At 43.8% G+C, this 24,163-nt stretch overlaps 2 protein-coding genes across 7 annotated transcripts; one reads left to right on the forward strand and one right to left on the reverse strand.

Moving 5' to 3' along the window:
- Positions 1 to 63: 63 nt before the first annotated feature.
- Positions 64 to 7,154, reverse strand: irak4 (interleukin-1 receptor-associated kinase 4). Of its 3 annotated transcripts, none has more exons than XM_061229028.1 (12): positions 6,996 to 7,154; positions 5,980 to 6,141; positions 5,617 to 5,762; positions 5,059 to 5,226; positions 4,215 to 4,375; positions 3,845 to 3,909; positions 2,880 to 2,994; positions 2,436 to 2,545; positions 1,818 to 2,004; positions 1,557 to 1,619; positions 817 to 975; positions 64 to 336 (listed from the first exon to the last, which is right to left on the reverse strand). In XM_061229028.1, the coding sequence occupies exons 2-12, from the start codon at positions 6,138 to 6,140 to the stop codon at positions 289 to 291; spliced, it is 1,383 nt and encodes a 460-aa protein (XP_061085012.1). In that variant the 5' UTR covers position 6,141; positions 6,996 to 7,154; the 3' UTR covers positions 64 to 288. The 3 variants fall into 3 exon arrangements, with proteins under 3 accessions (XP_061085012.1, XP_061085011.1, XP_061085010.1); XM_061229027.1 differs by lacking the exon at positions 6,996 to 7,154 and adding an exon at positions 6,388 to 6,575; XM_061229026.1 differs by lacking the exon at positions 6,996 to 7,154 and adding an exon at positions 6,358 to 6,575.
- Positions 6,028 to 13,242, forward strand: pus7l (pseudouridine synthase 7 like). Of its 4 annotated transcripts, none has more exons than XM_061229021.1 (9): positions 6,028 to 6,165; positions 7,016 to 7,924; positions 8,354 to 8,513; positions 8,807 to 9,002; positions 9,159 to 9,257; positions 9,500 to 9,581; positions 9,967 to 10,256; positions 11,038 to 11,091; positions 12,676 to 13,242. In XM_061229021.1, the coding sequence occupies exons 2-9, from the start codon at positions 7,042 to 7,044 to the stop codon at positions 13,003 to 13,005; spliced, it is 2,094 nt and encodes a 697-aa protein (XP_061085005.1). In that variant the 5' UTR covers positions 6,028 to 6,165; positions 7,016 to 7,041; the 3' UTR covers positions 13,006 to 13,242. The 4 variants fall into 4 exon arrangements, with proteins under 4 accessions (XP_061085005.1, XP_061085009.1, XP_061085006.1 ...); XM_061229025.1 differs by lacking the exon at positions 6,028 to 6,165 and adding an exon at positions 6,654 to 6,685; XM_061229022.1 differs by lacking the exon at positions 6,028 to 6,165 and adding an exon at positions 6,672 to 6,790.
- The last annotated feature ends 10,921 nt before the right edge of the window (positions 13,243 to 24,163 follow it).

A 24,163-nucleotide genomic window follows, 5' to 3' on the forward strand; every position in this document is an offset into this window, starting at 1 on the left:
AAAAAAGAATAAAATATTGAAATAACCCTTGCCGATATTTAAAAACATTTCTAAACACAACTGTCGTTTTCTTGTTTTTATTATACTCAGTGTAAAAGCACATAATTGTTTCCTGGAGGTTATTAATTTTCTTAAAACCAGAAATTCCACTTTTAAATGACTAAGACTAGGTTCACAATTTACAGGAATGCAAAAAAAAAAAAAAAAAAAAAAAAAAAAATCAGGTCTCGGGGCCCCAGGTGAGTTGCATGGTGAGGGGTTTCTCCTGCTGTGAAGAGGGCTCTGCTCTTAATGTTCAGCTGATGTTGTGAGGACATCCTCCAGCTGCCTCAGTACCTGCGGAGAGGATCTGCACATAGACTACGACAGGCCTGCGTTCTCTAATGCGTCTCACAACACCCCGTGTTAAGCTCCAGTCCCGTCACGTGAACTGACATGCCGTGGCGCTAAGCATGAAGAAATGTTTGCTAATTTTACGAACGTCGTAATCCCGTTTATCTCGTTTTACAATTGAGTACGAAGTCTTAACATTTAGAGTTCTGGAAGTGGGTCTGGACAGCCAATGAAGCAGAAAAAAATAAATAGGGTTGTTTTGGTGATGTTTTGCTGTCATAGTATAGGGTAGAGGTAACAATTTTGTGTTAAAACATTGTTTGTAAATCCCTTCCTATCATTGATAAAGGCTCATTGACATGTTGACTCACCAACGGCTGAATGAATAGTCCTTAAATTCGGGTTTCAAAATATACAGTTGACGGCCCGACGCTGTACCAAAACATTGTGTAGGAATGCAGCGTGGAGAAACGCGCAACGTACCTGGGCAATGTCCGGCCGCCGCCCCTTCCTGTCGTTCAGGCAGAGCCGAGCCAATGAAAACATCTTCTCCACGGCCAACGGCTCGCCGTCCTCCATCTTCTTGTCCACAAAGTCCTCCAGCGTCATGTCTTCATCCTCGATTTCTGCTTTCATTTCCAGCTGAAAGGAGAAGCGGTCTTTACATTACATTACATTACATTAATGGCATTTGGCAGATGCTCTTATCCAGAGCAATGTTCAGTTGATTAGACTATGCAGGAGACAATCCTCCCCTGGAGCAATGCAGGGTTAAGGGCCTTGCTCAAGGGCTCAACGGCTGTGCGGATCTTATTGTGGCCACACCGGGGATCGAACCGCCGACCTTGTGTATCCCAGTCATTTACCTTAACCACTACGCCACAGGCCACCCTGCTCCTGACACACTCTACACCCCCTGCCCCCCCGCCTTCTCAAAAAGACACCCCTTAACAGTCTTCTAGCTGCCAACCGTGGTATTGCTACTTGGATCGTTATCTGATTAATCAGGGTTCAAGTTTTTATCTATGTGATCACTCTCGGACTTGGAACCGTACTTCCCTCTTGGGTTCTCGGCGCACTTGTCCCTGCTTCCGATTTGTACTTTATTGTACGTCGCTCTGGATAAGAGCGTCTGCCAAATGACTATAGTGTAATGTAATGTCTGTAAAGTCAATGGGGTGGGTGGGGGGGGTGGGCGGGCTGTCTCCTATCCAAGGGCTTACCAAAAACTGTGGTTCGCGGCTGTCGTCTACCGGCGGAAGTCCAGACAGCACTTCCAACAGCACCTGCCAAAAAGGTCACAACGCTCAACATGCAGTTCCACCAAAGCCCACAGGAGGGCGCTGCTAGCAGACACCGTTAGCAGCTAGCAGACGCCATTGGCAGCAAGCAGAAGCCGTTAGCAGCTAGCACATGCCGTTAGCAGACGCCGCTAACTGTGAGCAGACGCGTAAATGGTAGCAGGAGAAGGCGGAGCACCGTACCACGCCGAAGCTGAAGACGTCGGACTTGGGGCTGATCTCGCCCCTCATGGCCTCCGGTGCCATGTAGGCCGTGGTGCCCACAATCTTCTCCGTCAGCACCGTGGAGGAGCCCCGCCTGGCCGAGCCCCGCGTCAGCCCGAAGTCGGAGATCTTGGGCCCCAGCGCCTCGTCCAGCAGGATGTTCCCACTGTTGGCGGGGGAAGGGAGAAATCGTTTATCACTTTGTCTGTTGGTTACGGCTGTAGTTCAGAACTCCCAAAGACAGGGCCGTCCTTGTTGATATGTAATCAGATCATATTTGTTTCGAAATTGGAAGAAATCTAGAGAGGTTTTTGCTCCATCCAGACGTATAACAACATAACTGGACTCATTTTAATTAATCAAGGTTAATGAATGCAGCTGACCATGTGCTGGAGGCACTCAACCTTTCACCGTTTTGAATATTGAGATTTTACTCCATCAAGCTCAGATGGAACAAAAACCAGACACGTCACTGCCGTCAAGGGCCCGGGTTGTCTACCCCTGCGGTAGCATGTTACCGGCATCCCAAAACCTTCTACAAACGTCCAGAACAGCAGTGCTCAGGACACCGTGTGGAGTGTACAAGAGATGAAGAACCTCTTAATGTCTCTGTGAACGTGATGGTTGACATGCAGGTATTGAAGACCTCTTGCTGTTCCCACGGTGATGGCACATCTCCTGCTCCAGGACAGGGTAGGGCTCCCCCCCTGTACACGCACACAGAGACATTTTAAGACCATATGCTCAAATCAAATCGCATGGTGCACTCTTATGCTGTAGGTTTGTTTACTGACTACAACTATCTGTTCTGACACACTTCTGTTATTTGTCTGAAAATTTTGTATGTTCTTGATCACAGCAGCCTCTGCTAAACGCATCAATGTAATGTAGTACAGTAGTAATGTAGTGTAAGGTAATGCAGTATTCATCTAATGTAGTGTGTAGTGCAATGTAATGTAATGCAATACAATAGTGATGTAATGTAGTGTAGTGTAGTACAATAGTGATGTAATGTAGTACCGTGGTGATGTAATCACTCACCAGGCAGGCTAGCCGGTCCAGCAGCGATCCGTTAGCCATTAATTCATACACCAGGCAGGGATGATCCCTGTCAGATGAAAAGCCCACCATCTCTACCAGGTTCACATGTTTCAACCTGAGACCAAAGAAAAACCAGTCACCCTAAAGTTGAATACATAGACTGTTTACCCTAACAATGAATAGTGACAGTTTAGCCTAACATTAAATAGTGACAGTTTAGTCTAACATAGAATCCAGTGAGTGTTCCCTCTAAAAACCGTCCACCCTAATATCACACATTTTACATTTTAGTCATTTGGCAGACGCTTTTAATCCAAAGCGACTTACAAGTGCATAGGTTCTACCATAAGTCAAAGCATCACATCCAGAAACTAGCCAAATACACATGAAATGCTGTTGAAAACATAGTTGTCATCATAAGTGCATTTTTCTTTTTTGGGGGGGGGACACGGTGTCGATTCACCAAGAGATTGTTGTGACCGCTGACTCTAAAATGACCATTCATCCAAAAATAACCTACAATCAACCCTAGAATCAATAATGCCATAAAAATGACACTACTGACCACGTGCTAAAATCTACTCGCACTAAAAATCAACTCCCATGACTGCTCAACAAAATGACACCGAGTACCTCAAAAATCACTAACAGTCACTTATCCTACCAACTGGTTCAGTAATGTCCAAAGCTGGGTCAAATACATAATTGTTTTGGCTTGTCTGCTGCATTAGAACCTATGAAACACTCTCACAAAGTGCCAACCCCACCTTCTGGTCCTCTTATGTATTTGACCCAGGTCTGATAATGGCACAAAATACCCCTTCATATTGGTCTTTTTGTGTGAATCTTATTTTCATACCACCAATGTACAAACGCATTCAATTCTACATTGTCATCAGAGACTGTCTGTTTGCTTATACTTTAGTGTAGCAGTTTCACATTGGAACTGGCCTAAAGATGCATACATTTTCAGTGCTTGAATCTCCTGGTTAAACTGAATTTTCAGCTCCTGGGGGGAAATGTCATCCACCTGCAAAGGAAAAAAAACCGTAATCGTTCCCCTGAGTTTTAAAACAGCGCCTGGGTTTTTTCAATGTGACAACACGATATTACCTCAGAGAATACTTTTTGATACAAGCAAGTTAAGTTTAAAAAATGGTAATCTTGTGTCTGTGGTATGTTCTTCATTAAACCTTGCGTTTCTTCTTTCAGTACTTGTTGACATGATAAAACGGTGGTAAGTCCAACATTTTATCCAGAACAAAACTGAGCAGCAGTTGCATTGGTTTCTTTGCCTTTCAGAACCATGCGCATTTGGTCAGAACAGGCCCTTACACAGTTGAGTTTCTTAACCGCCACTTGTTTCCCGTTAAAGCAGCCCTTGTACACCACGCCAAACCCTCCTTCGCCCAGACGCCGCCCGCCTTCCGATGCCGGCCGCTCGTCGAAGTTGCTCGTTATTTTCGCTAGCCTGTCGTAGGAAAACCTGTAGAATCCTGGAAAGGAGAGAAACGATTCGACCAAACGCGTCACTTCACCGACGTGTTTCGATTTTTTTGAGATTTATTTAATGTATTATTCGATTAATTTTCATTTGCCATTTCCTGTAGCCACACTGGAAATTGGAAAATTGGGAAAAACTAAACCTAACCCCCTAATGCTGGACATATCTTACATTACATTATTACATGGTATTACATGGCATTTAGCTGACGCTCTTATCCAGAGCGACGTACAACAAAGTGCAAATCAATCACAAGAACAAGTGCAAAAGTAGACCTGAGACGACAGTACAGTTCCGAGTCCTAGTGTAAACATACAGAAATTCAGAACCCTTGAAGAGTACAATTAACATTCAAACTAGCATACCACTGTTGGCAGCTAGAATACAACAACAGCCAATAAAAACAACAATATCTAGGATATAGATGCCCATAACAACGCTGACTGGTTTCCGCCTCACAGGGCCTTCCTCGGGGTGTAATAAACCAAGCAATCAACTTTATTACTTTATAGAAACAAAAAAACATACTTGAATCTTCTGGTTTCATTATCATCTGTTTAAAAGGTTATTTTTTAATATGTATGAGTTCAAGTACTATCGTTGACGAAATGCGTGTTGCACCGTCCAACACACTTAACTGAAACCTAATTGGAACCTAATTGGAACCTAATTTACCCGTGTCGTCAGGCTCCTCCTCCTCCCAGGGTTTCGTGGTGCTGTCAGGAAGTGGGCAGTCACTGGCCTGTTCCTTCTGGTCAAACAGACGCGTTGCCTGGCTACTCGGGGAAACGGTTTCCTGTACCGGAACATGGCGTTGTACACCTGCATCCATTTGAAATTTGTCTGAACAAAACGGAATGAAAAGCAGATCCATCAAAACACCGAAGTGTACGTGTAAACGCTAAGCAACCGTCACAGCTTATAACACCTGAATAACACTACTGTACTCGCAATTCCCATCCTGTGCTAAGGCGTGTTCTCCACCAACCTTTTATATCAGAAGACCAATCTAATATAAGAACACATGTACATACTTTCCAGTCAATATTATATTTATTGTCCCAGGGGGACAATTTGGTTGCAACACATTTTAAACAGACGTAGGCCTGTTGAAGTGGCCACACCAGATGCAACACATGGGAATGATTAAAGTAATTTTAATATCTAATGTAAAGCAATAGGAAAATGGTACATTATCTGAGTAGCTTGTAAAACACAATGGCTGCTTTTTACCTGGAAGCAGAACACTCGCTGCCGCCAATAATTCGTGTCTGAGGAAGATATCCACCAGTTCCCCCACTGTGCAGTTCGTGGTGCCCCAGTCATAGAGCAGTTCAATGGTAGGACTTTTTCCCATCGAGACCAGTCTTTCAAATCGCCTGCACACAAATATTAGCGAGTGACGCGATACAGGCGTATATGGGGGTCGCTGAATAATTATCGGAAGGCAATATTGCAGTATTCGTAACCAGTAACATTCGGGATTTCCTTCCAGTTAAATCAAAGGAAGTGGGTGTAATTATTTGGCAAAATGTTATGCTGAAGTTCAGTCGAGGAGAGTATGCGTGTTACTTAGCGATGACGATGTACCGTTACCTGAGATGAAGTTGTGTGTATCTCGGCTCCCCAGTCGGTTTATGAATAGCCGCCAAGACCTTCTTCCAGCTGTCTTGTGGGTCCAAAAAATCGGACAGTTGACGCAGTGTGCCATGCTGGAGGCTCCGGACAAATGTCGTTGATGATATTTCTTGACTCATCCTAAATTATTGAATATAGACACATGTAAGTTACGTCACACGCGTATAATCTCTTTATACCAGACATAATTTAACAAGGAAGCTTGTCTTATTCATTAATAATAGTTTATCGTATCCGCACGGATTTTTTAGACGTATCTTGAAACACTAGAAACGAACACATAGCATAGACATAGACTCTTCAGTTTCCTTTCCGGTATCGCTACCGTCAAATTACCTATTTTAGTTCAGTTTCGTCAACTATTACCTCTAATTGTCAGTTGAAATGTCAAACTATGACGAACCACATCACAACTGTCAACACTTGCCCTTATCTTTACATTAGTTATAAAAGCACACACAATCGCTTGAAAAACGAAACTTTATGTGATGCTGTGCCATGAAAATATATGTTAATAATGGTGCCTCGTAGTTTCCAAAATTGAGCAACTTCCCTGTGAAATATTGAAAGTGTTTTCACCTTTAAATGTATTGTATCGGCCTGCGGTAAACATGGACATCCCCTTTAAAATCTCACGTGACACGGAAGTAGTAGGCACCCCCATGTGAGTGTTGAACTGTTTTTGAATGGATTGTGTGCGCCAAGGTACAGTGTAAACTAAGGTGTGAGGTATGAAGAAGTTTCATATTTGAGACAGATTAGGTTTATAGTAAGTACTGATCTTTTGCGCGATTGTCTCAGCTTGTTCGGTGATTATGTTGTATATGCATTTTATCAGTTGTTTTGTGTGCTGGTTTGTAATATGATTATTTCCATTGACATGACTGCGTCTGTTTGAATAGGTTGTTGTGCATCCGAACTCGAATAAAATGCTATTTTAAACCATATCGTGGGCATATGATGGTTTCTCATACCTAACTCATTTGTTGAACAGAACTCCCGGGACGTCCTGAAATCGGAATGGAGGAAGAGGCGAAGAGCGACTCCGATTCAGAGCCGTGCTTTATGTCTGATCACGAAGGCTTCTTTGGTAGCATCAAAAACTCAACCAGAGACTTTGCAGTGACTGAAATAAATATCAGTGGTCAGTTAGTAACCGAAACGACTTTGGTGGATAATGTCTCCTCACAGCTGTACGATAGCAGCGGGCAGATGTGTCCTGGTGGCGAGTTAAAGATCGAGGGAAACTTAACACCGTTAACTACAGAGGACGTCAAAGTAAAGACGGATTGCATACCAGAGGAACTTTGCTGCGCCGCGGTAGAGTGTCATAACGTGGACACCGCCGCAGGAGAATGTGAAGAGGCTTTTGATCTGGAGGCAGTTTTGGGTCCGGCTGCGAACGAAGCACTGGAGCGGTTTGCAACGTCAGTGCGCGACGCACCCCGAAGGGACAGCATCGCGGACAGGACAGAACTATTCCTGGGCGCGTTTGCGGAGAAGCACCAGAGAGCCTCCGTGCATCGCGCCGTACGCCATTTATTCCCGTTCTTAGTGACCCTGACGAACAAGACCGAGGTTCTCGTGAAGGAGGACCCCGATTATCGAGAGCTGGCAAGCCTGGTTTCAGAGGAGGAGGCTGAAGATTTCTTTCGGTTCATTGACGCCAAAGTCCCCAATGCGTCGTTCACGTTCGCACAGGACGATAGCAAAGAGCACAGGAAGGCGGTGCATCATTTTGTCAGCAAACGTTTCGGTAAGCTGGTGGAAACCAAGAGCTTCAGCGACGTCTCTGGTCCTGGATTGCAGAAAACTGCGATCACTGTCCGGTTCAGAGCCAGATCAAAACCAGCCAAGAAGAGGACGGCTGCCGATTGTCAGGAAGAGAGTGTGATTTACACAGGTAAAGGAACACCTTAAAGTATGTTGTACAATAGCATAAGTCTTATAGTATAGCTCAGTGGTGTCCAATCTTATCCTAAAAGGGCCGACGTGGGTGCAGGTTTTTGTTTTAACCCAGCAGTAACACACCTGATTATACTAATGCACTAATCATGGTCTTTAATCAAGACCTTGAGTAGAATCAGCTGTCTTAGTCCTGTGCTAAAACAACAACCTGCACCACGGCCCTTTCTGGATAAGATTGGGCACCCCTAGTATAGCTAGTACTACTCAACAAAGTACAATTGTTGATAAATAATAGTAAAGAACACCTCTCATTGAGCTCGTGTTTCAAAAATGCTTGCTTTTTGATGTTTGCATTTTGAAATTGAAAGTTTTTTGTGGTGGGGATACCGCTTAATTTGACGTCTGAGCGTGTTGTTCCTCTGAGGATTTACTCTGCGGAAGGAGAACCTGGAGACGCTGGAGGCCATCAGCTACATGGCCGCCATGCTGGGCGTGCTCCCGTCCGACTTCACCTACGCCGGCATCAAGGACAAACGGGCCCTCACTCACCAGTCCATGGTGGTGAAGAAGATCTCCCCGGAGCGGTGGGGTACCCGTTGCTGTTCTAGATTGTTCTCGGCGTCGGGGGGAGCTGATATACCTGCGTATTTTTGTCTCCTCGTGCTTAAAGTTGGCTTAAATTAGGTTTCGTGGTGAATGCACTACGTTCTGATTTGGGGGAAGTTGCATCTGTAAGTAGCCTGTATGGATGCGTGTGCTCATGAGGTAATTGTGTATATTGTGTAGCATGTACAAATGGGGGTGTTTACTGGTGTGTGTGTGTGTGTGTGTGTATGTGTATATATATACATATGTGTGTGTGTGTGTGTGTAAGCAGGCTGTTGCAGAGGAGGCCAGAGTTTGAGAAGAAGGGGATCCAGCTCTCTCACGTCCGCCCGGTCTCCCAGCCCCTCCACCTGGGGAGGCTGAGGGGGAACCGGTTCCAGCTGGTCGTCCGGGACCTCCGGCCCCACACTCCCGACTCCACCGCCGACCTGCCACGCCTCGTCCAGGAAGCTCTGGACAACGTCAAGGTGCCACAGCCAAGCTCACAGAAATCACACCTCTTCATTGTGTCGTCTGGTTCGATCTCTGCTAATGTTTTCTACGATGATGGCTTTTTAGTGAAGCAAATCGTGAAGCAAATCTGGTGTGGACATATCTTTGTTCGTGTGTGCATTTCCTTCCAGGTGAAAGGCTTCGTGAATCTGTATGGACCCCAGAGGTTTGGTGCAGGGCAGAGGGTGAAGACTGACCAGGTTGGGCTGGCTCTTCTCAAAGAGGAAATGGTAGGGACTTTTATTTTAGCTTTTTTCACCATGGCCGTAAAAAAAAAAAAAAAAAAAAAAAAAAAAAGTCTTCGGCTCGACATGTAACACATTCATTTTTATGTGAAATGCCACTTGAACATGAACACCAAAAATCTGTTCAGTTACTCCCCAGTATGGCTTGCTGGGGGACATGGTTTTTCTGCCTGAGGAAAAACTAAAGTAATGGTTTGAATGCTCGCTTTGTTCTCACTCCCTCTCAGGTGGAAGCTGTGCAGCTGTTCTTCACCCCGGATGAAGGGGACGACCTCCAGAACCGAGCCAAGAAACACTTCCTCCAGACAGGTGAGAAAAGGCCTTTCCCACTGTAGAGCTGAACCAGGCTGGCTCATTATAGCCCTTTCCCACTGTAGAGCTGAACCAGGCTGGCTCACTATAGCCCTTTCCCACTGTAGAGCTGAACCAGGCTGGCTCACTATAGCCCTTTCCCCCTGTAGAGCTGAACCAGGCTGGCTCATTATAGCCCTTTCCCACTGTAGAGCTGAACCAGGCTGGCTCACTATAGCCCTTTCCCACTGTAGAGCTGAACCAGGCTGGCTCACTATAGCCCTTCTTGTTTCTCAGGCACATAATGGCTTCCTTGACCGTCTCAGCTGATGTCTGGCCCTCATGTTGGCAAACGGCAATAACAGACTCAAAAACAATAACAGAAATGAAAACTGTGTTGCAGGCAGTGCCAGAGAGAGCCTGGCCCTGATGCCGGAGCAGCGGGTTCGGGAGAGGCTGATGCTCCGCGCGTTGCACCGTTACGGGACGGGCCGGGAGGGGTGCGTGCGCGCCTGGCTCAGCCTCCCGCACGGGGTGCGGATCTTCTACATCCACGCCTACTGCAGTCGCGTGTGGAACCAGGCAACCGCCTACCGGCTCCTCTGCCTGGGCCACGGGCCCTCGGCCCTGCGGGGAGACCTGGTCTGGGCCCCGGGGGAGAGGGGCCAGGGCGAGGGGCAGACTCCCCAGCAGGTGAGAGGCGCGTCGAAGAAGACAGCGGGTCCCGAAATGTTTTCAGGCTTCGAGGTGCAGCGTTGTATGAGGATCGTCTGTTAACCCTCTCGGGTGCGAGGTCACATGAGCGGCATGTGATTTGAGTGCGGTGAAACGAATTTGCTAATAATTTGCTAATTGGTTATTCATTGGAATTCATCCATCCATCCATCCATTATCTGAACCCGCTTATCCTGAACAGGGTCGCAGGGGGGCTGGAGCCTATCCCAGCATACATTGGGCGAAAGGCAGGAATACACCCTGGACAGGTCGCCAGTCCATCGCAGGGCACACACACCATTCACTCACACACTCATACCTACGGGCAATTTAGACTCTCCAATCAGCCTAACCTGCATGTCTTTGGACTGTGGGAGGAAACCGGAGTACCCGGAGGAAACCCACGCAGACACGGGGAGAACATGCAAACTCCACACAGAGAGGCCCCGGCCGACGGGGATTCGAACCCAGGACCTCCTTGCTGTGAGGCGGCAGTGCTACCCACTGCACCATCCGTGCCGCCCATTGGAATTCAGTTCTTGAATATTGCGTTTAGAAAAGAAAGAAAACATTCCAAAAAACAAATGCCCATTAGCTGTGGAGAAATCAATGTCCACCACTTTCCTGAACTCTGACCTTTCCATGACAACGCCCTTGGCAACCGTGTACTCCCAGTTAACCTCCTGTTTACATCTATCTGTAGTTGGTTGCTAGCCTGGGCGGCTCCGTAAATGAATTCCTTGCCATTCCTGTCCCTCAGATTCACGTTGTGACAGCCGAAGAAGAGGCGGGCTGTGTGTTCTCCCTCCGTCAGGTTAGTTTCATCCCTCTGTTTTGACTCCATCTTTTTTATTTTATTTATTTATTTATTTTATTTATTTGGTAGCCAATTGTACCCTAGCTAATCCAATTAGTGTTTAGCTGGGGATACACTGGTTGGCCCAGTCGGATCTAGCGACCCTTCTCCAAGCCGTCTCGTCTCTTAGCCCATGACCGTTCCTCCGAGCACGAGGTGCTGTTGTACGCGGCGATCCTACTAACCCTGCCAAGTCCCTCCCTTGGAGCAGCGAGCCAATGAACGCCGCTCCACGAGAGCCGGGGGAAAACTCAGCTTTTTGCAAGGGGGCTGGAGCCTATCCCAGCATACATTGGGCGAAAGGCAGGAATACACCCAGTCCATCGCTGGGCACACACACCATTCACTCACACACTCATACCCACGGGCAATTTAGACTCTCCAATCAGCCTAACCTGCATGTCTTTGGACTGTGGGAGGAAACCGGAGTACCCGGAGGAAACCCAGGACCGACCGGGATTCAAACCCAGGACCTCCTTGCAGTGCTACCCACCGCCTTCTTTAAACATGGTGAACACAATTTGAATGTTTTCCCATGGGCCGTTAATTCAACATGCCCAACTGCACATAATCTGTGTTCAACTTGGAGTGGAGGAGAAGCTTTGCAGCTAAAACGTGCAGTTTTACTCTTCTATTGTTATTATACACTAGTTGATACTGAACAGACACTATACAGATCCAGTTTGTGACAAGATCCTTTGTGTAGATGCTTCTGAATGATTATTTAGGATCAAAGGGCTTGGTATGACTTCAGGGTGATGGGTTTGGTAATGTCAAAATCTGTGTTTTAGGGGCCGTGGTGGCGCAACAGGCTAAGATGCAGCAGACTTGCGGTTGCAGTTTACTGCACTTGCACACCGGGGACCGGGGTTCGATTCCCGGTCCTGCCAAAAGCCAAGTTTGGCCGGCTCACATGCAGCACCATAATTGGCTCGCTGCTCCAGAGGGAGGGACTTGGTAGGGTGAGCGGATCGCTGCACAATAAAGCACCTCGGGTGCCTCGGAATCACGGTCACGAGCATGAGACGAGACGGCTTGAAGAAGGCGTGTCGCTCTCCTTCGGGCTACCGAGGGACGGGGTGTGAGTGGTGTATCTAATGCTAGCTCTAATTTAATCAGACGAGGTACAATTGGCTACCAAATTGGGAGAAAAAGGGAAAAATCCCAAAATAAATGTATATATATAAAAAAAAAAAATCTGTGTTTTACGCTAATGTACTTGGTTTCTGATAGCTAGTTTTTCCGCCATATGGTAATTCACGATAACACAATAAATGGATGTCGTTCATTATTTTATCAAGAAGCCGGATTAACGAGGTGAAATATAGATAACAATAATGTTTTGGCCTTCTGTTATAAATATATATAATGTAGATTTTTGCCACACAGGCACGATGTTGATGGAACATTGTGTATTTTTTTGCATAAAAAGGCCCGAATCCTGTGTTACCGTGACCTCCCTGGCTATGTTGTGTCTTCTCTTGGCTTTGGGGGCTGTGCTCATCCCCGGGATGAATTGACACGACCTCTGCCGCCCTCCAGGTGGTTCTGCCCATGCCGGGGAACAGCGTGACGTACCCTGAGAACGCGGTGGGGCCGTGGTACCGGGCCCGGCTGGAGAAGGACGGCTTGCAGAGCTGCAGGTTTCGGGTCACGTCTCTGAAACTGAACGTGCCGGGCTGCTACCGCCCCCTGCTGGCGTTCCCCCGGAACCTCACACACAGGCTGCAGGGGCTTCCTGGCGGCAGTCCTGAGGAGCACGAGGCCCCTCTGGCGCCCCCCTCTGGACCCAGTCTGGCACTGTTGTTCGATCTGGACTCCTCCTGCTACGCCACCGTCTGTCTCCGCGAAGTCATGAAGTGTGACCCGTGAGGGGGGCTAGTAAAACGGTATCGACCCTTTCCGACGGGTTCCCTGGTGTTCCTTTCCCAGTCTTTCTGAACCACAGCTCAGAACGGCAGAGGTCCACGAACGCGTGGAAGGATGTGTCAGGCAGTGAAGTGTGTGTTAATTTCACAGAAAATGTCTCGTTTTACTTTTGATGCCTGTGGAAATGTCCAAATATTATGTTTCTTGGGATGGCAAAGTGGAATTATACAATTTACATTAATTTAATTAAACATTTCAAATAAATAATTTTCTTTCTTGGAAAGCAGTTGTTGATCGTGTTGTAGTTACCGTGCCTGAAAGCAGGGGGCAGCAGTGATGTGCAGTCGTTTCATTCCTGGACACTGCAGCTTATTTTGCAGTACTTTTTGTGGTTATCTTGGTGTTGGTTACACGAGATTTAAAGCAGGACCCTTAACTGATCAGTGTTGTCTCACTTGAGGGAGGCACAGGGGAAAGGCCCCAAAGTGTTTGTCTTGTTTGTTATGTGGATATATTTCCACAGTGTTTGTTATTTTCATTTCTCCATTCTCCGTATCAGCTGCATTTGCACACAGAATTTCACACACTCATAAAATGCTCAGTAACAAGAGGAGTTTGCCACTGGCTTCTTTAAGAGATAAAAAAGACAGAATTATGACTGAAAATGCATTTCATCCTGCCATCTTTTGCCAGTAAGTTAGTTCTTTTTTTACATTAGATTACATTAATGGAATTTGGCAGACGCTCTTATGCAGAGCGATGTACAGTTGATTAGACTAAGCGGGAGACAATCCTCCCCTGGGGCAATGCAGGGTTAAGGGCCTTGCTCAAGGGCCCAACGGCTGTGCGGATCTTATTGTGGCTACGCCTACAATTCTAATCGGGGCTCTACTGAATATGACTGTGACTGAGGCGAGTGCAATCAGGGCTCTACTGTATATGACTGTGACTGAGGCGAGTGCAATGACTGTGACTGTGACTCTACTGTATACGGCAATCCTACAGCTCCTGCCGAGGCACTGAATATAAAGACATGCTGAATCACTGCAAACAGATATGAACCCAAAGTGGATCACTGGAAGAAGAATGTGACCAACAAATCAGATCACTGGAAACATGGACATTGATTAATAATGTCCAGACATATTCAGCTAAAAATGAATACATCACATTCAGTTTAACACCAACCTACCCTGGGAAAGTGGTTTTCTTTAATACACATTTATTGCATGAAACCTGATATAACGATGGATATAAGTATGCCTATAGAGTAGTGATGTAGTACACATGCGGCATTGTGAATGTGCAGTATGCCTACAGAATAGTGAAGTAGTACACATGTAGCATTGTGAATGTACAATATGCATATAGAGTAGTGATGTAGTACACATGTAGCATTGTGAATGTGCAGTATGCCTACAGAGTAGTGATGTAGTACACATGTAGCATTGTGAATGTACAATATGCATATAGAGTAGTGATGTAGTACACATGCGGCATTGTGAATGTGCAGTATTCCTATTGTTTGATTGATTATATGTTAATGAGATGGGGCTCTTACAGGTAAACCGTAAATTTGTTTTATATTATTAGAGGTTTTTTTTACTATCACTTTGACACAAATTTCAGAACCTTGGGTCATTTTTCGAAACTGTAGACACGCCTCAAAACAGATAATCAAAATTCTTTTTTTTTTTTTCAATTGCTTGGATACAATAATTTGTTCACTGAATTGACACATGACATTTGAAAACTAACATTACATCTAAAGCATAGTTATATAGAAACAGATTTCTTTAACAACAGTCCATGTTTAGATCATGAAAATTTTAGGATAAATCGATCAGTCATTTTCCAACTTTTATTGTACGGTGAAATTAGGGGTTGCGAAAGAGTATCCTTTCCAGAACAACTGTGGCATCCTGTTTTTAAGTTGGTTCTTGCATATTGTATGATAAATCACTGGGCATTCATTGATTTATTTGAACAGGAGATGATGATGAGCCTACATTCATTCATTCATCCATTATCTTAACCCGCTTATCCTGAGCAGGGTCGCAGGGGGGTTGGAGCCTATCCCAGCATACATTGGGCAAAAGGCAGGAATACACCCTGGACAGGTCGCCAGTCCATCACAGGGCACACACATCATTCACTCACACACTCATACCTATGGGCAATTTAGAATCTCCAATCAGCTTAACCTGCATGTCCTGTGGGAGGAAACCGGTAGTCCCCGGAGGAAACCCACGCAAACACGGGGAGAACATGCAAACTCCGCACAGAGAGGCCCCGGCCGATGGGGATTCGAACCCAGGACGCGCGCGGAAGCCGCGGATAGTTAAGCTTAACTTTCCTTAACTTTTCCCATTCAGTTCTTATCACTTCGGATGCGATATATTCTTGGCCGCACGTTGATTTCGCGGCGCTGTTCCGAGAAAAACGAATGACGTCCTTACACCGCGGATTCCTTAACTATTCGAAATCGCCTGGCGCGAATCATTTCCATGGGCTCCTTTTGGTAAGTCTTATCTAGATAATTATTTTACTATTAACGGGTCCTCGAATGATATTCATGTTGTTGAGGTATTCCCGATGTATTATTGTTATTTTGAATGTTCCAATTGTTCGTTTTTTTATGTGGGAAAATTACAGGTAAACGGGATAATGTCTCTGCATGTCTGTTTCTCAACGTCGTAGCCAGCTACATTAACATGCTATCACATTACGGTTTTAAAATATTACCGTCATTAATAGTATTGACAATTTGTATACACGTTTGATTCGTGAAGGTTTAGACATAAAATGTATTATTGTTGCTCTTATTTCACCGCCAATTGTTTATTGACATAGGCCTAACTTACTGTCATTCAGACATCTTGGTATATGTTCCTTTATTTTCCATTAATATATTATTATTGTTGTTGTTGTTGTTAACTTTCCCATATTATGTAGTTGCCCAGCTAAGTACTTAAATAATAGAGCAGTTTCCACAATTATTATATTATATAATATTTACACCCATGTTACCTTAAATTATATGAATGTACAGTAAATACATATACTTATTGTTCTGTTTTTTCTTTGTTTAGTACAATAATTACTGTAATGCCAGGAATTACAGTATAATTAGGCACACGGTACATGTCTCTTGGTTACTTTCATACATTTCACAACTAATGTTACCTTGATATCTCCAGGTGATCAGCATGTGGAGGCGTGTATACTTTCTCCCAGGTAGGCTGCAGATGTACTTCCGAAGAGGTCCGTGAAGTCCTCGGCAAAATCGGAACAATACCAGTACTTCAGGAGACCCAGCCTTCACCTTCCCTCCTGCCCTGGCTATTGCAACTGCCCCAGTCCCAAGCCCAGTCTCCTTTAATACCTATGCATATCCACCATGCTAATATTGTTACAAACAACAATATATAGTTATTCATTGATATTTTTGTTGCTGTTGTTGTGTTTATATGTTCCTAAGAATTGTAATATGCAATGCCCTCCGTAATGCTTGGGACAAAAACATTAATTTAGCTCAGTACACCACAATTTTATATTCATAAACAAATGATTCAAAGTGCAAGTTCTCATATTTTATTAAAGGGTATTTTTATGCATTCTGGTTTCACCATGTAGACATGACAGCACTTTTTATACATAATCCCCCATTTCAGGGCACCATAATGTTTGGGACATATTTATGTGATGTAAATTACAGTCATGTTTACTGCATATTTTCTGTATGCATGACTGGTTGAAGTCTGTGACCCACTGAGACATGACTGTGGTCTTCTGTGGACAGTAGTCTCTGACACATCCACGCCTGCCTCCTGAAGGGTGTTTCTGATCGGTTGGACACATGTTTGGGGATTTTTCTTCATTATGATGAGAATTCTTCAGCTATCAGCTGTAGAGGTCTTACTTGGCTTGCCATGCCCTATGCCCCATTACATGTTCTCTCTCCTTAATGCTGTTCCAAACAGTTGATTTTGTTACACCTAAGGTTTGGCATAACAAAACAGACATTCCAGACTTTTTATTTTAATTTTTCAGTCTCATAATGGCTTCCTTGACATTCATTGGAACAACTCTGGCCCTCATGTTTAATGACAATAATACAAACCAAAGGCAAGAAAAAGCCTAGGAAAATATGATGTTTATTGTTACTATATATAAAACACACTGTAATTTCAATATGGTGAAACCAAAGTCTGTAAACATGCCCTTCAATATTTGCTAAGAATATGCATTTTTGATTACAAATCTAAAATTGTGGAGAACAGAGCCAAATAAAAAAATGTCTTTGTCCTAAACATTACAGTTGGCACTGTATATAACATTGTAATCTTTTTTTGTGTATGTAATAAATTGCAGTAATTGATCTAATGTCAGTAGTGATGAAATGTCAGTTCTACATCTAATGTAGAACTTTCCACATATTGTTATACACTGCTATTTTCACATACATACTACTGTACTACTTTTATGTTGCCTCATTGTGTAAGTGTAAATATGTTTATACGGTTCTGTACTTTAAGCTATACCCTTCACCTCAGTTACATATTTTGCATCTTCTATTTGACAATATACACTCACTTTATTAGGTATTTATTGGACGTATTAGGTCTTCTGCTGCTGTAGTCTATCCACTTAGAGGTTTGACGCATTGTGTGTTCAGAGATCTGTTCACTGATGTTATGTGCAGTTATTTGCATTACTGTCACCTTCCTGTCAGCTTAGACCAGTCTGGCCCTTCTCCATAACCTCACTCATCCTCAAGCCATTTCCGTCTGCAGAACTGCCGATCACTGAATGTTTGTTTGTTTTTCGCACCATTCTGAGTAAACTCAAGAGACTGTTGCGGATGAAAATCTCAGGAGATCAGCAGTTACAGAAATACTCGTACCTGGCACCAACAATCATGCCACAGTCAAAATCACTATTGGTTGATATGAACATGAACTGGAGCTCCTGACCCATATCTGCATGATTTTATGCATTGTACTGCTGCCACGATTAGGTCATCGCATGACTAAGTAGGTGCACAGGTGTTCCTAATAAAGTTCTCAGTGAGTGGATATTTTGGCAATTGTCGGTATCTGTGTGCATGGATAGTAGACAAGTTGTAAATATTGTTCTCCTTCAGTTGCCATATGTAACAGAGTTAGAAATGGGATTCATGTAAATGTGAATTTTGCCCGAAGTGAGAAACCCCAGCCTGTATTTGTTCTGGAGCCACCTGTGATGTTTTGGGTCATCGCATATCGCGCTGTATGTACCTCCGGTGTTGCCGTACCTCCCTCAGCAGCTCTGTGTCTCTCTGCTGAGAGGTAGGTGGTCCTTTGAAACACCGCTCCTTTATTTTACATTTCTCAGTTAAATATGGCTAATTTAAGTTGCATCTTGTAATGGATAATGATTAACGTTCATTGTATTACATGGTGTCACAATAATTGTGTTAATTTGGTGACTAGTATAAGTTTTATGGGCACGTTAAATTTCGCTATGATAGATGAAAAGTTCGTTATGACGCGAACTCATGCATTCCTTTGTTGTCGCGTTGCTCTCGTGAAGCTAGCTATTTTGAGAAAGAAGATTAAAGGTATTATTTTATGTTGTACATGTAGGTAAACCTGATATGCGGTGACCAGAAGACTACAGTTGTGTTGTCTTTGCATTGTCTTCTACAGGTATGTGGCTCTGCATATTGTAAATATGTTATTTTCAATGTTCATTTATTTTGCCTGGTAACTATGCCTGGTCTGTGTAGACTGCTGTGTTGTAATGTACAGGCTATGCATATGTTCTTTTTGTTGACAAGTGGTGCACTGTTATTTTGTGTTAATGTAGGATACATGTGTATGTATGTATGCGTATATATATATACAGTATGTGTGTATGTATATATATATCTTATATGTTTTATTGCGTTAAAGAGAGCTCTGTGTCTCTCTGCTGAGAGGTAAACCTGATATGCGGTGACCAGAAGACTACAGTTGTGTTGTCTTTGCATTGTCTTCTACAGAGAGCCAATAAATGGTTAAGAGCAGTATGGAGTCATCGTCTCATCTCTGACCAAATGAGAACCGTTACACATAAAAACTTTTACCCAACATCCAACCAGCTGCCTGCCTTTCATTTTATTTCCTGCTTGATATTATTAATTTGAATGTAAAGTTTTTCAGGATTAGAAGATATTAAATTATGTACTTCATTATCTGTCACGACCTGGCTCAGTTGCCGTGACAAAGAGGGAGACGCGCACTGACGCATTTAAAACACAAGGTCAAATTTATTTGAAATTACCAGTTAACAAAAATGTGTAGTGTGAAAGTCAGTTGCATCAGTAGTGTGAGTGAGTGGATGTGTGAAAAGTATGCTATAGCAATGTTATCTGATGCAAACCCAAAAAGAACCAACAGGTACGTGGGAAGAGAGTTCCCTCCTTCAGACAAGAGTCAGGCACATTTTAACATCTGGTCACAGGTGGTCCCAATTGCGCAAATGACCTGATACTCCGCCAACAAGGCACCTGTGAGGTAACGCCAGAATAAGTAGCACAGAGCAGGGGGCCGTAACATATCCCTAATTTTAACAATTTGAAACAATAAAATTAAAAAATTAAAAAAACATTCATATTACAATAACAGCCATTAAAAACAATGTACTTAAAACAAATTGCATATCCCATATTGTTCAGAGTGAACAGTGGGGGACAGCCAAATACCTAAATTGAAGTAGAATGATGGCAGAAACTATTACTTAGGCGGTTGCTTCTACGTGCGACGTTACTTGGCCAATCGACTCGCTCTGAGGTCGATTATGCACTCCATGCAGCGACTGTTTGACTGCGTTGTGAGAGGAAGTAGTGTTATTTATGAATAATACACTGCAGGAATTCTGAAAAATATTGCATTTATCATGACTGGTGGAAACGTCTTAATAGAATCAAAAACTTATAAACTAAATTATCCAACTGTATCTATAATCTTCGCCAAATTATATATACGGCTAGTGATACGGTTTGTGGCTACGCCATCTAGCAATACGCCTTTGGTATGTCATGTTTTATTTACATTATTTTATTCATAGTGCCTTAAATGACTTTGCAATCAGGGTTGCTTTGGCAGAGGCACCATCACATTACTGGTGTAATTCACTATTTTCTCTGATTAGCTGATGTTTTTTTAGTTGGTTTTTTTTTTACATAAGATACGGCGGAAAAAAACAAAGAAATAAGCGCACCCACAGCTTCACAGTAAATGAAATGGAGATATTGTTGGACGTGGCGCTGAATAAAGAAACATTATTTTCCAGTTTTAGGACTACGGTGTCCTCAAAACCAAGAAAGAACTATGGTTAAACATCGCTCCAACACACAGAGAGAGTGTGAAATCGTCAGTTTATGAATATTATTTAAAAGGCAATTAGGCAACATGTTCAATAAAGTGCAACATGCATCCTTCGTAATTTACAATTTTATTATTTGCATGAAAACAGTGCCATTAATGTGGTATTTTAGTTATAGTATTAGCCAACTACAACTGTAGAATTATTAGTGTACATATTGCTTAACAGATTGAGATGTAACTAAGAGCAACAGCTGATTTCAGAGGCTTGCAGTCGTGGTCACTAGCAGAGTGAGCTGACAACCCCTCCAACCCACACACTCTCACACATATACACACACACATACACACACACCCCCCACACACACACTCACACATATACACACACACATACACACACACACCCCACACACACACTCACACACACTCACACATATACACACACACATACACACACACCCCCCACACACACACTCGCACACTCACCCCTCCACCCCACACACACACACACACACACACACACACGCACACACATACACAAATACACTCACACACACACACACACACACACATAACACACACATACACACACACACACACACTCAAACACACACTCACACACACACTCACACACACAGACCCCTCCACCCCACACACACACACACACACACACACACTCACCCCTCCACCCCACACATACACACACACACACACACTCACCCCTCCACCCCACACATACACTCACCCCTCCACCCCACAAGCACACACACACGCAACCCCCCCCCCCCTTTGGTGATAACTGTTGTTTGTAAAATATTGAGTGAAAGGAATTTGTATGAGTTATCTGTAATGTGTTGGCAGCTCAATTCAGAGGAAAAGCTGGCCAAACTCATCTAAACAACACATTCAACCCAGTTAAGTCATTTAGTGAGAGCAGACAGTGGGGGGAGGGCAGGCCATTGCTGATTGGTACAGAGTCAATCACTGTCTGCTTCTTCATACAACATATCAATATCACCTGCACTGCAGTGAGAAGGAACCCCACAATATGGCTCCTTAAATCAGCTGCCTGGTTGACTGGCTCAGTGCTATAGACAAGTGCCATTCATTCTGCTGTCCATCACTAAATATTCCACCTTCAGTGGGAGAAATAATTATTTGATTTATAATTAATATGCCTTTTGAGCCACTCCTTTGTTGCCTTGGCCGTATGTTTTTGGTCATTGTCATGTTGGAAGACCCATCCACGACCCATTTTCAGTGCTCTCACTGAGGGAAGGAGGTTGTCGCCCAAAATGTCCTGGTACATGGCCCCATTCATCCTCCCCTCGATACGGTGAAGTCGTCCTGTCCCCTTAGCTGAGAAACACCCCCAAAGCATAAGGTTTCCACCTCCATGCTTCACAGTGGGGATGGTGTTCTTGGAGTTGTACTCAGCATTTCTCTTCCTACAAACACGGTGAGCTGAGTTATTGCCAAATAGCTCTATTTTGGTCTCATCTGACCACATCACCTTCCCCCAAGCCTCCTCTGGATCATCCAGATCATACATGTGCCTTATTCAGCAGAGGAACCTTGCGTGCGCAGCAGGATTTGAATCCTTCACGGTGTAGTGTGTTACTGATGGTTCTCTTCGTGACTGTGGTCCCAACTGCCTTCAGGTCATTAACAAGCTCCTCCTGTGTAGTACTGGGCTGATCCCTGACCTTTCTCATGATCATTGATATCCCACGAGGCTAGATCTTGCGTGGAGCCCCAGACCGAGGGAGATTGGCGGTGACTTTGTGTTTCTTCCATTTTCTAATAATTGCTCCAACAGTTGTTAACTTCTCACCAAGCTGCTTGCTTATTTTCTTGTAGCCCATCCCAGCCTTGAGCAGGTCTACAATTTTGTCTCTGATGTTCTTAGACAGCTCCTTTGTCTTGGCCATGGTGGAAACGTTGGAATCTGATTGATTGTGTGGACAGGTGTCTTTTATACAGCTACATAACGATGTAACGAGTTGACACAAGTGTTTTGGGTAATGAGTTGAGATTAGGAGTGCTTCTTAATGGAAAACTAACTGGTCTGTGGGAGCCAGAATTTTTGCTGATTGGTAGGGGATAAAATACTTATTTCATGCAAAAATACGATAATAAATTTATAAAATTTATATGATATGTTATTGTGGATTATTTTGTGATATTCTGTCTCTCAATGTTAAAATGTACCTATGATTAAAATTCTACACAGTTCCATTCTTTGTAAGTGGGTAAACCTACAAAATCAGCAAGGGATCAAATAATTATTGCTCCCACTGTATATATGAAACATAATTAGATATTATTTTATTATTAGAATATTATTTTAGAATGTAAAACTGATAGCAGGCCATTGCTTTATTACTTCAATTATAGCATCATTTTTATAAATACACCTCATTAAATGATTTATAATTTGAATATATATAATTGGAACATAGACTCAATTTAACTTAGACCTAGTTATATTTAAATCATATATTATTTTGTAGTACAAAGACAACGATGAGAGATTTCAAATATGAATTGAGTGAGAGGAGATTATAAGGGCTATCTGTAATGTGTAGGCAGCTCATTTCACAAATCAACTTTCCCTCCAAAATGGTAGCCAATCAATCCTTTGCATCTGCCCAGCAACAGCAACTTTCCCTCCAAAATTGTAATAAACTAAAAAAATAAGAGAGCAAAGAGACAAACACACAAATACGTATTTTGCTTGATTTACCCCATAACTGAGGACCTCTCAGAAAATCTGCATACAGCTCTATATATGGCTCCAGATGCCATTAAAAGAAGAAAAAAGTGAGGACCGGCCAAAATGACCTCACTTCCCCAAAAGGTTTTCACTTGAAAGGTCCCAGTACTCACAAGGTGGAGAGGCTACATAGCTGCACCTCATCAGCTGTCAGCATGAAACTAAAGGCAGCGGTGGCTGAGTCCGTCATCAGTGACAATGGACCGTGCTACAGTTCAAGCGAGTTCTGCCACTTGGCCGAGACATGGGGTTTCACTCACACCACCACAAGCATTTACATTACATTATTGGCATTTGGCAGACGCTCTTATCCAGAGCGACGTACAACAAAGTGCATACCCATAACCAGGGATAAGTTCGCTGAAAGACCCTAGAGGGAAGTACAATTTCAATTGCAAGCCCCCACTACCCACAGAGCAAGGGCCTCACTGAGAGGACTGTCCAGACAGCCAAACGCATGCTGGATGGAGCCAGAGCCAGAGCCGAGAACAAAGACCCCTACCTGAGTCTGCTAGAATATCTGTATGCTGTATGTTTGTATAGTATTACCCCTGTCTATGTCTATCACCCTGTATGTTTGTATAGTATAGCCCCTGTCTATGTCTATCACCCTGTATGTTTGTATAGTATAGCCCCTGTCTATGTCTATCACCCTGTATGTTTGTATAGTATGGCTATAAAAGGCTAAAAGAGGTTTAGCAACAGTGACCTGTGCTCCCTACACCCTCTTGGCGTCGAAAAAAATGACGAGGAACACTTTAAAGCCAATGGGTCTCATTCATGAAACGTTAGTAAGTCTATGTGCAGATTTCCACATAAACGTCCACGCTACTAAAAACCTACTCCGGATTCATGAACGCCGCGGGAAACCCAGATCTGATCGTAAACACATGTGTATGATCATGAATGCCAATCCATCGTAAAGTGAAAGCGCGCTCCCGGTAATCAGCAATTAGCATAAATCCCCGCCCATGAATAGACAATGATTGCCATATAAGGAGGTGTAGACGCATCCAGTCGACCTGTCAGTCATCAT

This window comes from Conger conger, chromosome 19, assembly GCF_963514075.1.
Source record: "Conger conger chromosome 19, fConCon1.1, whole genome shotgun sequence".
Taxonomy (NCBI): domain Eukaryota; kingdom Metazoa; phylum Chordata; class Actinopteri; order Anguilliformes; family Congridae; genus Conger; species Conger conger.